The sequence below is a fragment of the Salvia miltiorrhiza genome, chromosome 6 (genome assembly GCF_028751815.1).
Source record: "Salvia miltiorrhiza cultivar Shanhuang (shh) chromosome 6, IMPLAD_Smil_shh, whole genome shotgun sequence".
NCBI classification, from domain to species: domain Eukaryota; kingdom Viridiplantae; phylum Streptophyta; class Magnoliopsida; order Lamiales; family Lamiaceae; genus Salvia; species Salvia miltiorrhiza.
Window position 1 is genome coordinate 43,032,609 of NC_080392.1, and position 14,929 is coordinate 43,047,537.

The window sequence follows — 14,929 nt, forward strand, 5'->3', positions numbered from 1 at the left end:
TCTACTCCTTTGATTAACCATGGTTTTGGAACTTATGTGTTTGTTAATGGCTTGTCAAATTGAAAGATGTTTGTTTAATGTTTTTGATTTATGATTGATCCAGAAAATCTGATCTGCAGCTGAAACAAATTGATGATTCATAAATTGTGTTTGAATTTGAAGTGGAATCTCAACTTTAATAACATTTCACTAAATATTTGATCCAATTTTGCTCAAACAGTCAAACTTTTAATGTATGTAATTCATACTTTCCCAAATGATATTTTATATAAAAATAATATATTATAAATGATACTTTTAATAACAGAAAATGATGTTTTTAATATATGCAAATGATATTTTTTATAAAAATAAGTGATAGTATTTCAAATGACACTTTTAATAAAAGAAAATGATATTTAATAAATGATATTTTTTATCATTACAAATGATATTTTTAATGCATATGTCAAACCAACTAACTAGATGCTCAGTTGGAAATTACTCAGTTATTAAGACATATATACTGATGAATAACAATATAATTGATAAAATAAACGCACCAAATCGAGCCCTAGATTTCACTAAAATTAGGGGGTCTCATTGGAGCGGCCCTGTATATATATATATATATACTTTCTTTGCATATGATACAACAAGTTATACAGAAGAATTGGTCTTTTGTTAATTGTTGATTAGTTTAGTGTTATTGTTCCATCGTTTTTCTTCCAACATTTTCGACACCATCCCAAATAACAATATATATATAATTTGGAAATCTACATCATCTACATGCATGCGATAGCAAATATCTCATGATATGTTTTATTGAAAGTGGATACTAGCTACTACCTACAATATATATTCGGCTGCCTACTCCAAAACGTCATCGTCTTGGCACATGATCGACGAGCCATGCCGGAATACGGCAGTCTGAACCGCCGTCTTCTGCAGCTCCATCGGAACCACCGCTGAAAATTCAATGTTAAGGGTTAGCTAGCTATATAAAAATATCAATTTATCTTTTATCGTAAAATAATTAATTAATGAGTTAATTGCATGTAAACACACCAACTTAATTTGGCAAAAAATCATTTTTAATGCGTACTTAGAAAATATCAATAAAATATACGTACTTTATTAGTTGTTCAATTTTGACTCCGATGAGCCACATAGACACCATGCCATGTATTTTCGGTTAGCCATATAGACGCCATGTCATTCTTTAACTTGGGGAAAATGAAATCGCAGTCAAAATTATATAACCACTAATAATGTTCATTTATTTTATTAAACTTTTTTAAGTACACGTCAAAAATAGATATTGGCCAAAATTGATGTATTTATATGCAGTTATCCCTAAAATAATACTCTGATGTAAGTAAGATGTTAACTCTAGCTATACCTATATCTACATAAAAAAAAATCATGCAAAGCTACAAAAATAATTTACGCACAGGGGTGGACGTAGAAATTAATATGGCATGAAGGAAGCTAAAAAAAAAAACATCGACTACAAGGGTATTAAAATCAAACTTTTTGGAAAAAAATAAAAATAAACAGTGGTTAAAAAAAGGGAAATAACTAGCTAGGGCATTCTTGAACTTACCCTGCCCCAACTGACTCTACCAATGCATCATGCATGTGCATTTTATGGAAAAATTATTACACAAGTAATATAATTAATTAATGGAAGATTAAGTTTTGTGGAACACGATAATATCCGCCAGGAGACATGATTAAGATATTAGGCAATTTTTTACTCCCTCCGTCCCAATAAAAGTGGCCACTTTTATTGGGGCACGGAGATTAAGAAGGGGATTGTTATGTTTTAATTGAGTGTGACCCACCAAAATTAGTGAGTAATTTTTAGAAAGTGGCCTACAATTGTTGACCAAATTAGTGAGTAATTTTGACATTTTTAGAAAGTGACCTACAATTGTTGACCAAATTAGTGAGTAATTGTTGACTTAATTAAAGTAAACTTTTGCCATTTTTAGAAAGTAGCCACTTTTAATGGGACACCCAAAAAGGAAATGTGGCCACTTTTATTGGGACGGAGGGAGTATCAATTAAGGGTGTGTTCTCTTTGGTTGTAAATTTATCGTGGGAAAATGAAGGATAAACAAAATTTCACCCTTTAAATCCTTCATTTCTTTTCCCACATTTCTTATTTAACCCTTACTCATTCCTCATTTACACTACAAATGAGGGATAATATTATCACACCATTTTTAGAGGAATAATATTATCCCTCCTTTGTAGTGTAAATGATGAATGAGTAAGGGTCAAGTAGGAAATGTGGAAAAAGAAAGGAAGAATTTAAATGGTGAAATTTTGTTTATCCTTCCTTTTCCCATGATAAATTTACAACCAAAGAAAACGCATCCTTAGATTTTCGCTTTGATGGATTAGATAGAACTTAGTCTCATGATATGTTGATTGATTAATGTGTAGATTTGACATGGTATTTAATCTTGGGACAATGCAACATAAGATTATAGTCTTCTCTTATGAGTCTTTGTCTCCTCGCCCCCGTATAACAAATTATTTGTGAACTAATTCAATCTCGAATAATCGAGAGCCAATTTATTCTTGAGTTGCCAAACACCCTCTTTGATATTTTAAAAAGTCATCACCTTCAAGTATGTGACTAGTAATTAATTGGGTTAATTGCAAATAAATTATTAAACTTTCAACAAATTCTCATTTTGCACATAAATTTTAAATTTTTTATTAAAATTAGTATTTTTTTTTTCTCATTTTGCATATTTATCCATTTTCTGACCAAACGTTGGGCATGAAACAACATCATTTCCATCAACTATACAATACGGCGTAAAGTCTATTTTTCCACACGGGCATATTTATGCCAAGCAAGCATATTCATGCCAAGCAAGTATATTTAATTATTTATCCATGTCACCACGATAAAAAATGGACGGATATGCAAAATGAGAAAAAAAAATTAATAGTTACGTAATTTTAACAAAGATTTTAAAATACGTGTGCAAAATGAGAATTTGTTGAATGTTCAGTAATTTATATGCAATTAAGCCTAATTATAATATAAAAGTGCTAACTATATCTCAAATAACTACTCCTATTATATTTGTATCAGTACTAAGAATCTCACTAAAACTAAAAATCCAACAAATAATTAATTGGAAAAGTTAGAAATAGATACGTACACCATAGTTAGGTTACGCAGATAGGGAAGTTTGGAGGAGGATATATTTTGAGCTTGTTGTTCTTGCTCTCTGCTATCTCCTGCTTGCTGCCTCTCCTTCATCTGTTTTCAGGTTAATTTATATAATACTATCTCATAGTCATCAACTAATTAATCAGATCAATTAAATTATATATATATATATATATATATATATATATAGTTTTTAATAATTTATTATATTTTCAGTATAACTGTTAAGATTATTAATTAGAGTTCACTAATCCATTTAGGAGTTACAATCATTTTTTATATTTATTTTCCAATTTGAAATTAATAAAGTTAAATAATCCAAAGCTAGGGTATATAATTTTCTTAAATTTCAATTTTTAGGGATAAATATTAATTATGATCTGTTATAATATTTTTTATTTTATAATAAATAGATATAAAATAATGAAATTAATTTATATTGAAACAACGTAACTCATCCAATAAATTGCATCATACTGTAACAAGATGTCGAAGTAAGTTGCAAAAGAATATCACCTCCTTTTTTAACGTAAGATTCTGATGCAGCAGTGACTTCTCCTGTCATAAATGTCGCAAGTTCATAAAGAAAACGTGTCAATTATATTTCTGCTTCAATACTAACAGATCTCATGTTAATGCAGAAGCTTTCTCCAGAAAAATCGACTATTACATATAAAAAATAAAGGATTTCTAGAAAATCATGATAATCGGAACTTTAAAGAAAAACCAAAAATTTATTTAATTTTCTAGAAAACCTAGGATTTCTCCATAGTTGCTGCTGCGTTCAATCTGAGTAGCCCTATGTAGTAATTCAAAAACTACATAAATTCAAGCCTTTTCTCGCAGTTACGAAAAAGAAATCAAAACGACGTTGTTTTGATTAGAGACGTATTAATGTCATGTTAAATTTAATATTGAATGAAATTTGAATTATGGGAAATTTGCATTAATGTAAGTTTATGTATTTTTTCAATAACTTTCAAAATTTGTCAGAAAAAAATTAAAATAAACTCTAAAGTTCGTGTATTTAAACGGCATTAACAAATTACAGAATATGTGATTATGCCTTGTAATTACCTCACACCTACAGATCAATGAAAGTTAAGGGTATAAACATAGAGAGACACAAGAAAAACAAAGTATTTTGACTACATTAACTAGTACTCCCTCCATCTTTATAAAAAGTAACCATTTGTAAATGCCACGAGTTTTAATAAAGTAAGGATCCCACTTTATTGTGAGTGAAAAACATGCCAAAAATAGATTTGATATATATTATAAGGATGGACCAAAATAGCAAATTTGAGTACTTTTTATGAGGTCGTGCTGATGGAGTATCATATTTTTAAAAAATTCAAAAAAAAAAACTAGTATCATATTTAAAATGTGGAGTGTAAGAATATGTTATTTTATGATTTTAATAATAATTTTCCAATTTGAAAGTTTTACTTAATTTTCAAGTCGATTGAATAAAATATACATGATGTACTATTACAAAAGAAAAAAACAAGTAGTGTCCTCTTGAGTTAATGTAAATATCTATTCAATTTAATTTATGCCCATATGAATCCATTAAAAATCAATATATTTCCCACTAGTTTTAATTCAAACAAACCCTAACTTTGAAGGTTGAGTAAATAAGAGTATATAATAAATCTTATAAAGACCTGGACAGAGTCTAGGAATTTGCAGTAGCCTTTTAATCATTACCTTATATTTAAAGCCTTTAAATTATAGGAAACAAATGGTGTGAAATCCATTTTATAGATGAAAAGGGACACACCTAAAATAATTAATCCTTAAAATTAATTATTAATTAAAATTACAAAATAAAATTTAAAAAATAATTATAAATCCTAATTTAATTAGTGAACTCTAGTTTATTATCTTAAAATTACACTACAAGCTAATAAATTAAAATTGAAGAAAAAATAACTTAGAGTTATAAAAAATTGAATGTGAGACACCAAAAGTGGAATAGATGATCTCATGTAATCTCACCAAATGGAATCCTATGTCCCACAGTTTATCAACGTGTTCTATTGTTTTATAACTATTTATTCCTCAAAAATAAAAAATATACTCCATCTGTCCCATAAAAATATGCATAAGGTTTCTTTTTCATTCGTTCCATAAAAACATGCATAGCTTATTTATTGTATAATTATCCCGCTAAACATCAGAATCAATGTGAGACCATTTCTCCACTCACACTACACTTTACATGATTTCTTAAAACCTATGCCGTCCTATATTATGCATGTTTTATGGGACAGATAAAGTATATAATGAATCATAATTAATATTTATTTATTACTAAAAATTAAAATGTACAAAAATTATATACCTTAATTTTAGATTAATTAACCCTAATTTATTAATTCAAAAGTTGGAGAATACATGCAAAAAATAATTATACCCTAATTTTGAATTAGTTTAAATTTTAATATTTATCATCAAAAATTAAAAAATGTAAAAAATTATATACCACAACGTTGAATCAAATTGACACTAATAGTTAATTTAAAAATAAAAATAAAAATAAAAATAAATAATTATACATAGAGGTGGATTCACGGGGGCTGAAACCCCTCCAAATTTTTGAGTTTTTTTATAATTATTTTAACATTTTATTATATATGTGTGTGCGTAAATAAGAAATACTAAAAAAATAATAATACATTGTTTTAATAATTGTAGTAGTCATGTCAATTGCTTAACATTTTACATCAAGTTGTTAATTTTGTGTTATTTTTATCTTGTTTTCTTTCGTAGTTAACTTTTAATGTGGGATTTGAGTCAATCCTCAAGTTAAAGTAAAATTACGAACTATTAATAGTGAGCGACAATTAAAAAAAATGCATGAAAATTAACTGTATGGAATGCTTATAAAAATTTGCTTCGGTGGCTCCCGTCCCCGAACTCCCGTGCAAATATTTTCAGATGCCATAGTTCAACAAATTCAGCCCTCCTAATGATAAATCTTGGATCCACCCCTGATTATACATCCTAATTAGATTAGTGAAACCTAGATATATAATTTTCTTAATATAACTCCAATACATAATAAAGTAAAATCGAAAAAAAAGATGATTAAAACCTATAAAACATTAGAAGTAGGACACGACACGAAGTGGGATGCAAGTAGGATACATGATCAAATATGTGATAAAAGGAGACATATCTGGAGCTAAAATGCTATTAATGTTTATTATATATATTATATATTTCGTTCTTTTATTTTTGAAGAATAATTTATTAGGCGATCAGATGATTACTCACAGAAAATATAAAACAAATACTAATTGAAAGAATAACCTTTTTCTGATGCTGGGAAATCGCCTCATGCATGAGTTGGTTCTGAGAGAAAAATAACAACGATCAATTCATTTTCTGATATATATATATATATATATATATATATATATATATATATATAGGGGTGGACTATAATAAAAACACATCTTTTTGTAAAAACTAAAAACGGCTAAAATGTATGAATTCTATGTAGAACACGTATGAATTAGCTGTGTAACTGTATGAATTGCGAAATTCATACGTGTTCTACATAGAATTCATACATTTCGCAATTCATACAGTTACACAGCCAATTCATACGTGTTCTACATAGAATTCAGCCGTTTTTAGTTTTTACAAAAAGATGTGTTTTTATTATAGCCCAACTCTATATATATATATATATACAAGTATATATGTATATATATATATATATATTCTAATTAATTTAAACAGGAAACCTAAAAAATCCAAGAAAATATGCGTTTTAATTAACCTTTTTTGTTCGAATTCGCTTCAAAGCATTTCCGAGTTGATTTTCAACACTGTGGAGATCTCTCAAGCTCAGTGGATCCAGATCCTCTCCCGCGTAATTCCTACATGGATAAACATTAATTGCTTTAATTTCTCATATATATAATTAAAAAAAATTGCACTCTCATATATTACAGATGAAGCTATATATATATACGTATATCATATTATTGTGTTTCTTAATTAATTGAGACCACCATTAATTTCACCGCTGTTACATATAGGTACCACAAATATTTTTGTTATCTCTCTATCACTCACAAAAATTCACACAAATATTATTAAGTTATTTTAACTATAAAATATATTGTCATAAAAAATAGCTACACATTCACATGTCATAAAAATAATTACACTTTTACATGTCACAAAAAGAGTTACGCCTATAAATATCACAAAATTTAGCGGTATAACTTTATTTTTGTGACATGAATAATAGGTATTCAACTACATCAACTACAACATGTCACAATTTTATGGAAAAAGTAGCAAATAGCCCCCTATCATACAACCCCCTAATATCTTTAGCTATATTTTGATTTTGGGCTGTTAGCCCCTCAACATGTCATAAAGAGTGCAAAATGCCCCCTGCTCTTAACGGACACCTAACACCATTAAGTATTTTTCAATTTTTTTTATTTTTTACTATAAGCATATAATTTTTTTTGAATTTAAATTTAAATGTTTGTAATATTTTTTAAAATAAAATTATTTTTTTAATACACACACACTTTCACTGCGTTCTTGTAACAATTAAAGTTAGATGAGATTTAATATACATATATATTATAAACAAAAAAAATAAATCATACCAATTAATATATAGTATATAAAAATAAAACATAACAAAGATAACCTTGTATTAATTAAAAACCCAAAAGCATACATAATATATGGAAGTAGAAATAATTCGATAGACAAAGATAACCTTGTATTAATTAAGAACGCAATGAAAGTGTGTGTATTCAAAAATGATTTTATTTAAAAAAATATTACAAACATTTAAATTTAAATTCAAAAAAAAATTTATATGCTTATAATAAGAAATATTAGTAAGAAATTAAAAAAATAATAAATACTTAACGGTGTTAAATGTCCGTTAAGAGCAGGGGCATTTTACACTCTTTATGATATGTTGAGGGGCTAACAACCAAAAATCAAAAGATAGGAAGGTAAACGTGTTAGGGGGTTGTATGATAAGGGGTTATTTGCTATTTCTCCCCAATTTTATTTAGTGACATTTAATTATAAAGTGTCATTAATTAATTAGTTGTCAAAAAAATTATCAGTGCTTGAACATTTTATTGTAGTGCAACTTTCATACTAGCTCTTATGTTAATATATGACCACTCTTAGTAAGCTAGTTATAGGTAATTTACCGAATATTAATTATACATAATATATTTCAAATATTTAAGAAATAATTATGTTAAAATCTGCAACATAAAACTGTAAGAATTAAGAAGGAACAACCACACAAAAAATCTATACACCAAATCATCCTAATTCCTCAAAGTAACGAAAAGTTTCATACACATAACATGAAACAAAACTTCTCCTTTTGTTAAAAGAAAATACTCAAATTATTTTCGCAATATCAATTATATCACAAACTACCGAAAATATTATTTTAAAATCATAAATTATCGATTCTATATAAATTGTGCCCTCCATTTTTCGGCTCCAAAAAATTAAACCACGTTCATTTTATAACGTGAATTTTTTAATTTAGTAATACATCGTGGCATCTAGCAAGCCATATCAATTTTCGGGAGCCAAAAACTGACAAAGGGCATATTTGATACAAAATCAATAATTTCAAATAGGGCATATTTGATACAAAATCAATAATTTCGTATTTGAAATGACATTTTTTATAATTCAGAATATAACTAATAATGCAAAATTATATATTTGACACTTTTTCTTTTCTTTTTAAAATTGTTTTAGATTTTCAAATGATATTTCACTCAAAGAAAAAGTTTTATGTTTAAAATGCATTTTTGCTTGGCAAGAAGTAAAAGGAAAATCTTTGATTCCATAGATATCAATAATGTGGTACCTCATATTTCTCTCGAGAAGTTGAAGACGATCGACAAGTTTTGGATATTCGTGGAACAAGTCTTCCTACATTATAACCCACAACAATATATGGTAAAGTAATTAATTTCACATTCATGAAATTCACATCTATATATATATATATATATATATATATATATATATATATACTAGCAACCTTGGCTTCACTAGGCTCGCCACTGTGATGCTCGTATCGTTTAAGAAGTCTTCCCATGCTATCATATCAAATATCAAATTAAACAAGAATTAATTATTAATGAGCATATATAGTACAACAAAATATTAAATTTATAATCTATACAGATCAATTAATTATGAATGAATGCACCTATATATAAATCAAGAGTTAGTAGGAATCTCACTACAAGAATCAGGCACATAGACAACACAGAATAGACAATATATTTTAATGAATATGTTGTCAATTATTATTTAGACAACAGCTATGTCTAAATTAGTTGTCTATAGCCATAAAAAATAAGGTTATAGACAACCAATTCTGAAACCTGTTGTCTATAACTACTCTTAGACAACATAATTTAAGCTTTGTTGTTTATTGATACAGTAGACAACATATCTTATCGAGTATTGTCTTTATTTAACGTCTATAGACAATAAGCCAGCATACGTGTTGTCTATGAATTCATTAAACAACATATCTTGGAAACACTTGTCTAGTTTAATTCAAAAAACAATTATCTAATTTAATTAAAAAATCACTACAACAAAAATCCCTCACCCATCCATCTCACCGTCCCTTAACCATTTCCGCCCTTTCTCTGCTCTCTGGCCTACTGCATCTGGTCACCATCGTCTACCTTTCGACTGGCCATTGTGCCGCCGCCCATCCTCTTTTCGTGGCGGCGCCACCCTGCTGTTATCCACGGCTTCACCCTTGCTTGTCTCTCCGGCGCTGCCCTTGCTTTGCTCGACGAGGTGCCGCCCTTGCTATGCTTGTCGCGACGTCGGAGCACTAAAGCTCAGCGAACTCGCGACCGCCTTGCTGCGGCCATCACCTCGCCTCCGTTCCTTATTCTCCCCCACCTCCAGGTTTGATTAAGAAAAATGACTAGGGCATTTTATTTTATTTTCACATTTGTCTAATTTTGGATAACTGCTCTATTGATTTCAGGTTTATTTCTAGTTTGGTGCGATATAAATTTTGATCTGATTTACATTGATTAATTGAATTCCTCTTTGGTCTGTTCTAATAAGAAGGACCATAACCCCCTTCATCCTCAGTGTCTGCTGCAATTCACTCAGCTGTGAGTGTTTATTCTTTATTTTATTTGATTTTTTTTCTATTCAGGGAAAATTTTCTTCTTATTTAATTAGATTGACTTGCATGATGTTTGGTTATATGCTGCTGCTTCTACGTGATTAATCTATTTATGTATTTCCAATGTTTATTTTATTAATTCACTGGATTTTATTAATTCATTGGTGTGTGTTATTTTTGGTTATTTAGTCTATTGATTTGGTATGAAATAAGCATTTGCATTCTATTTGTTTCATCTCATCTCATAATGTTGTATTTTATAAATTTTAGATTTTGTGAATTCACCTCTTTATCGCTATGCATGGCACACTCTATATGGTACTGTCCTGCAACTGGCTTCTTGTTTTGGTGGAACTTTAGATGCTTCTATGTGGTAGGGTGATTCTCTTTCTGTTCTTGACTAGTGTAGTCCTGATTGGTAGACGGCTGCTCGGCGGGAACTCATCGCCGTCGCTCCCTCCGCCACCGTCTTCCTCACCTAAATGCAGCGCCAGCTCCATCGACATCCAACGCCTTTCAACTGGACCATCACTGCAGCAAACCCTTGGTGCAATTGAGCTGTATATAACGCTTGATTGTGTGCGAAGTTGGGATGAAGAAGGTGGATTCAGCAGCGAAGAAGGCTTGTCAAGCGGAGAAGAGGCGGAACAAAGCCAAGAAGTCCGAAGTTAGGACTAGGATGAAGAAGGTTAGTTCATTAGGTTACACTATCCCAATTCATGAATTTAGCCTCTCAATATCTGCTAATCTTTTTAATTGCATTGTTCAAATGGAGGATGGGGATGTTTGGCAAATTTTCTCTTGTGATTCAATTTGTTTTGGTGGATTTTGCAGAATTTGGGTTTATTACTGAGTTTTTTAAAGTAGTTTGGACTAAATTTAGGATAGTCATTTAGCTTCGAGGGGAAATTTGTGATGTAGTGGAGTTTGCAGCATATGCTGTCATGTCATGAGTTTATTTGTTCATGATAAATGATTCTGTTGCCTTCCCTCCCTATAAAGGGGACTGATTCTTAGCATTCCACCTCACCATTAAGTATAGCTGGTTCCAAGCTTCCTCACACACTCCTCTTTTTACCCAAGCCTCTATTTTCTCTTCAAAAGTTACATAATTTATATTTTTCTTTCTTTCTAATTTCTGAATTCAAAGTATGTCACTTTGTTTGAATTGTTTAAAGCTATAAAGTTGTTGTTTAGTCTAGGAAACTTTGATGGTTATGTTTCTTTGTGGTTTACTCCAAGCCTGCCCTAGCAACGTGTTTCTTCTTTCCACTGTTTTTATGTGTATTGTATTCTGATTTAATGAATGTATATTTATGTATATGTTTAAGAATTAGTTCAGGGATAAGTTGAATCACTATGTATCTGGCTGTTTCAAAAATTTAGTTGTCTTAACTTTTGCTGTTGTTGTGACTGTTTCAACACTTTACTTAATACCAATAATGTTTTTTATAATTTGTATATTTACAGAATAGCGAAAGGCATCATCACCATAGCCGGTTGGCTGAGTTTTTTTTATTTTTTCCCTTGTTGTGATGATTGATGAATGCTCAAGTCCCTGATAATATTCTAAACAGCGCCATCCCTAAAGGAGCAGGTTCAATATTACCTCTTATATACTACTAATATATTTTTGCTTTGAAGTATGCATATATGTATGTGGATATTGACTAAATAACTAGCTATATCCTTTGTTGTTATAGTTTGCCTGATCGGAGTGAACCAGCGTACTCTTACGTTGAGGGATCTGGAGACGAAGCTGATAGTTGGATGGTGTATCTGCAAGTAGACTCTCTTTAACACTACTTCGGAAAAAAGAATATTATTACTATAAGCTCTAATCTGGGTATATACATGTCCCTTTCAACTGATATTTGATCTTTATTTTATTGGATGATAATCTGATTTCTTATTCTTATAGATTTCTACAATTGCCACAAGGTTTATATTGATTACTATGATGGCCCATCATTTATGTAAGATATATTGGAAACGGTAAGTGTTTGGTCATTTGTTAGTTTTTTTTTTAACATTATGTTTAGAGATAGAAATCTTAACCAAATTTTGTATTTGATTTAGGTTGTTTATGCTGCTCACCTATTAATTCTATTTTAGAAGACAAACATCTCCGTTCGAGGTGCAAGGATTTTCAATGTGATGGATGAAATGATTAGCAAAGGAATGAGAAATGTTTGTTGGATGGTTGAATTTGTTGGATGATTGGTGGTGAATGTTGAAGGTTGGAGATTATATTAGAAGTTTTTTTAGTAGATAAATGATGAAGGCGTAGTTAGAGACAATACAATTCTGGATGTAATGTCTTTTGTGAAATACTAAAAGAGATGTTTGACTTTTATGATATTAATCGAGTTTTCATTAATGGTATTTTAGTATTGTTTGGTTATTTGATGTTTAAATATTTTAATTTTGTCATATATATTAGTATTACAAAACATATGCATCTAAATATATTATAAAAAATTATTTTAAATCTTGTCATAGAATAGACAACAAATATTTATTGTTGTCTATCATAATATAGACAACATATATTCACTGTCGTCTATAACTACTCACTCTATTGTCTATATCATTATAGACAACAGATAATATATGTTGTCTATTACCTTTCGTATGTTGTTTGTGTTTAAATAGACAACATATAATATCTGTTGTCTATGAGCACCCCTGAATAGACAACACATGCCTCAACAACAGACGTTTCCCACATAAACAACACTAAATATCTGTTGTCTATGTGCTGAATTCTTGTAAAGAGCTACTTCTCCAGGTTTAAGGGAAGTGTGTGAGACTTCAATTAAGTTTTAAGTTGGAAGGATTCGAGTTTAAGGGGAAGTGTTAAAACATAAAAAATAAAATTGAATTTAATTATGAGCTAGTCGGAGTTATTTAGATAAATATATGAATGAATGTATCTATGAATCTATGATGCATAGACCTAGAAATTAAAGTGAGTGCATGCATTTTTATTTTATTTTGAGTTGATAAGTGCATGCTTAATACTTTTAATTGTATATATAAGTATGTAGTAAGAGAGTTAAGTAAAATTATATGTACTCTCTTCCTAGCTGTATATATTATCCTTAAATGAGAGTAAAATATTGTTATATATCTTACTATAAATCATGCGTTGCTCTTCGATTTTCCAATAAAGGTTTGTGTTACATTGCGCCTAATTAACGCAATATCTTATACTAGTATAATTTTCCGCAAGGTTTGAATTTAAAAATTAATTTTCTTATATTAATTTTATTAAACTAAAACTAGGGAACATATATAGATATAATATATACATTAATCAAAATCCAACGAAACAAGTAGACGTCACAGTTTGTCCTCCACTACCTCTGTCTATGCATATATATACTACTAATTAAGTGTTTTTTTTTAACTAATCTTTAAATTAACTAACACACTACGCAGCGCTGCCAATAGGTGTCAGAAACATCAAAGGAATTTAGATAAATAGATTTGTTATCTATCTCTCTTCTCATTTGAAATGACAAATGGAAGCCAAAAAAAAACAACTAAAAATGGCCCTATAATATTTACCACATCAAGACTGACATAAATTATACTACTATTCATTGCAGAAGTTTTTTTCAATTATTCAGATTTCCTGCACATAAACTACTATTCACTGACTTGGTCATTACAAAACCACCAAAAAACAAAACAAGATGAAATACATTATGCACGTCTCTATATGTAACAGTAGAGTCACTCATTCACAATCTTTAAAATTTCTTTATTTATTTATCAAAAAAAGAAGAAGAAGATTGATGAAGAAAAACAGCATATATATATATATATACCTTGAATGAGAGGAGAACTCGAAGAGTTTTCCTTTGGTGGAGAAGACAATCAAAGCAACGTGGGCATCGCAGAGAACTGAGATCTCATTGGCCTTTTTCCAGAGGCCTGATCTTCTCTTGGAGAAGGTGACTTGGCGGCTAATCTTGTTTTCAATCCGCTTCAGCTCAACCCTACCTCGACCCATTTTTTCCCCTCTGCAAACCCTAAATTCTTCACGAAGCTAATATTAAGCTAGCTTGCATCGCATTCGCATTTAAAGGGGGAGACGAGAGAGAGAGAGAGGGGTGGGGTTTTGATCCTGACATATATAAATTGACTGATGCTTTCCACTTTGGTAAAGTTCATGTCTCATAAAGCAACCATATCCTCTCTCTCTCTCTCTCTCTCTCTCTGGTATGGATTTGGTGTTATTGTTATGAGACAAAAATAAATAAACACAATATGCATTTATGCGTATATTAATAGGGTGAAGGGGAAGATGTGAATAGCAGAAGTGGGAGAGTGATGATGGAGGGGGGGAGGGTGCGTTGTCGAGTGGAGAGTGGGTTGGAGCAGTGTCTAGTACCAAGTGGGACCTACCCTTTTTTACTTTGCTCTTCCTCACAAATGTTAGGTATAGAAATTGGGTTTAAAGTTACTATAATTCAATTTTTACTCACTTGATGAATTTCGAGGGATTGGCTCGATTGACATCTCTATTTAGTGACGATATGTGAAAG

The 14,929-nt window shown here is 29.9% G+C and overlaps 1 protein-coding gene and 1 long non-coding RNA gene across 10 annotated transcripts; one reads left to right on the top strand and one right to left on the bottom strand.

Moving 5' to 3' along the window:
* Positions 1-684: 684 nt before the first annotated feature.
* On the bottom strand, positions 685-14,614 carry LOC130989751 (truncated transcription factor CAULIFLOWER A-like). 4 transcript variants are annotated; one of them, XM_057913841.1, is made up of 8 exons: positions 14,210-14,610; positions 9,249-9,309; positions 9,075-9,139; positions 6,975-7,074; positions 6,500-6,541; positions 3,698-3,739; positions 3,171-3,271; positions 732-950 (listed from the first exon to the last, which is right to left on the bottom strand). In XM_057913841.1, the coding sequence occupies exons 1-8, from the start codon at positions 14,392-14,394 to the stop codon at positions 866-868; spliced, it is 681 nt and encodes a 226-aa protein (XP_057769824.1). In that variant the 5' UTR covers positions 14,395-14,610; the 3' UTR covers positions 732-865. The 4 variants fall into 4 exon arrangements, with proteins under 4 accessions (XP_057769826.1, XP_057769827.1, XP_057769824.1 ...); XM_057913842.1 differs by having other exon boundaries at positions 734-950; positions 9,252-9,309; positions 14,210-14,607; XM_057913843.1 differs by lacking the exon at positions 3,171-3,271 and having other exon boundaries at positions 685-950; positions 14,210-14,614.
* On the top strand, positions 9,460-12,758 carry LOC130989752 (uncharacterized). 6 transcript variants are annotated; one of them, XR_009090735.1, is made up of 5 exons: positions 9,460-10,359; positions 10,783-11,061; positions 11,844-12,219; positions 12,295-12,368; positions 12,453-12,758. It is a non-coding gene; the product is annotated as an uncharacterized LOC130989752 (long non-coding RNA). The 6 variants fall into 6 exon arrangements; XR_009090736.1 differs by having other exon boundaries at positions 10,796-11,061; XR_009090737.1 differs by having other exon boundaries at positions 9,460-10,144.
* Positions 14,615-14,929: the final 315 nt, after the last annotated feature.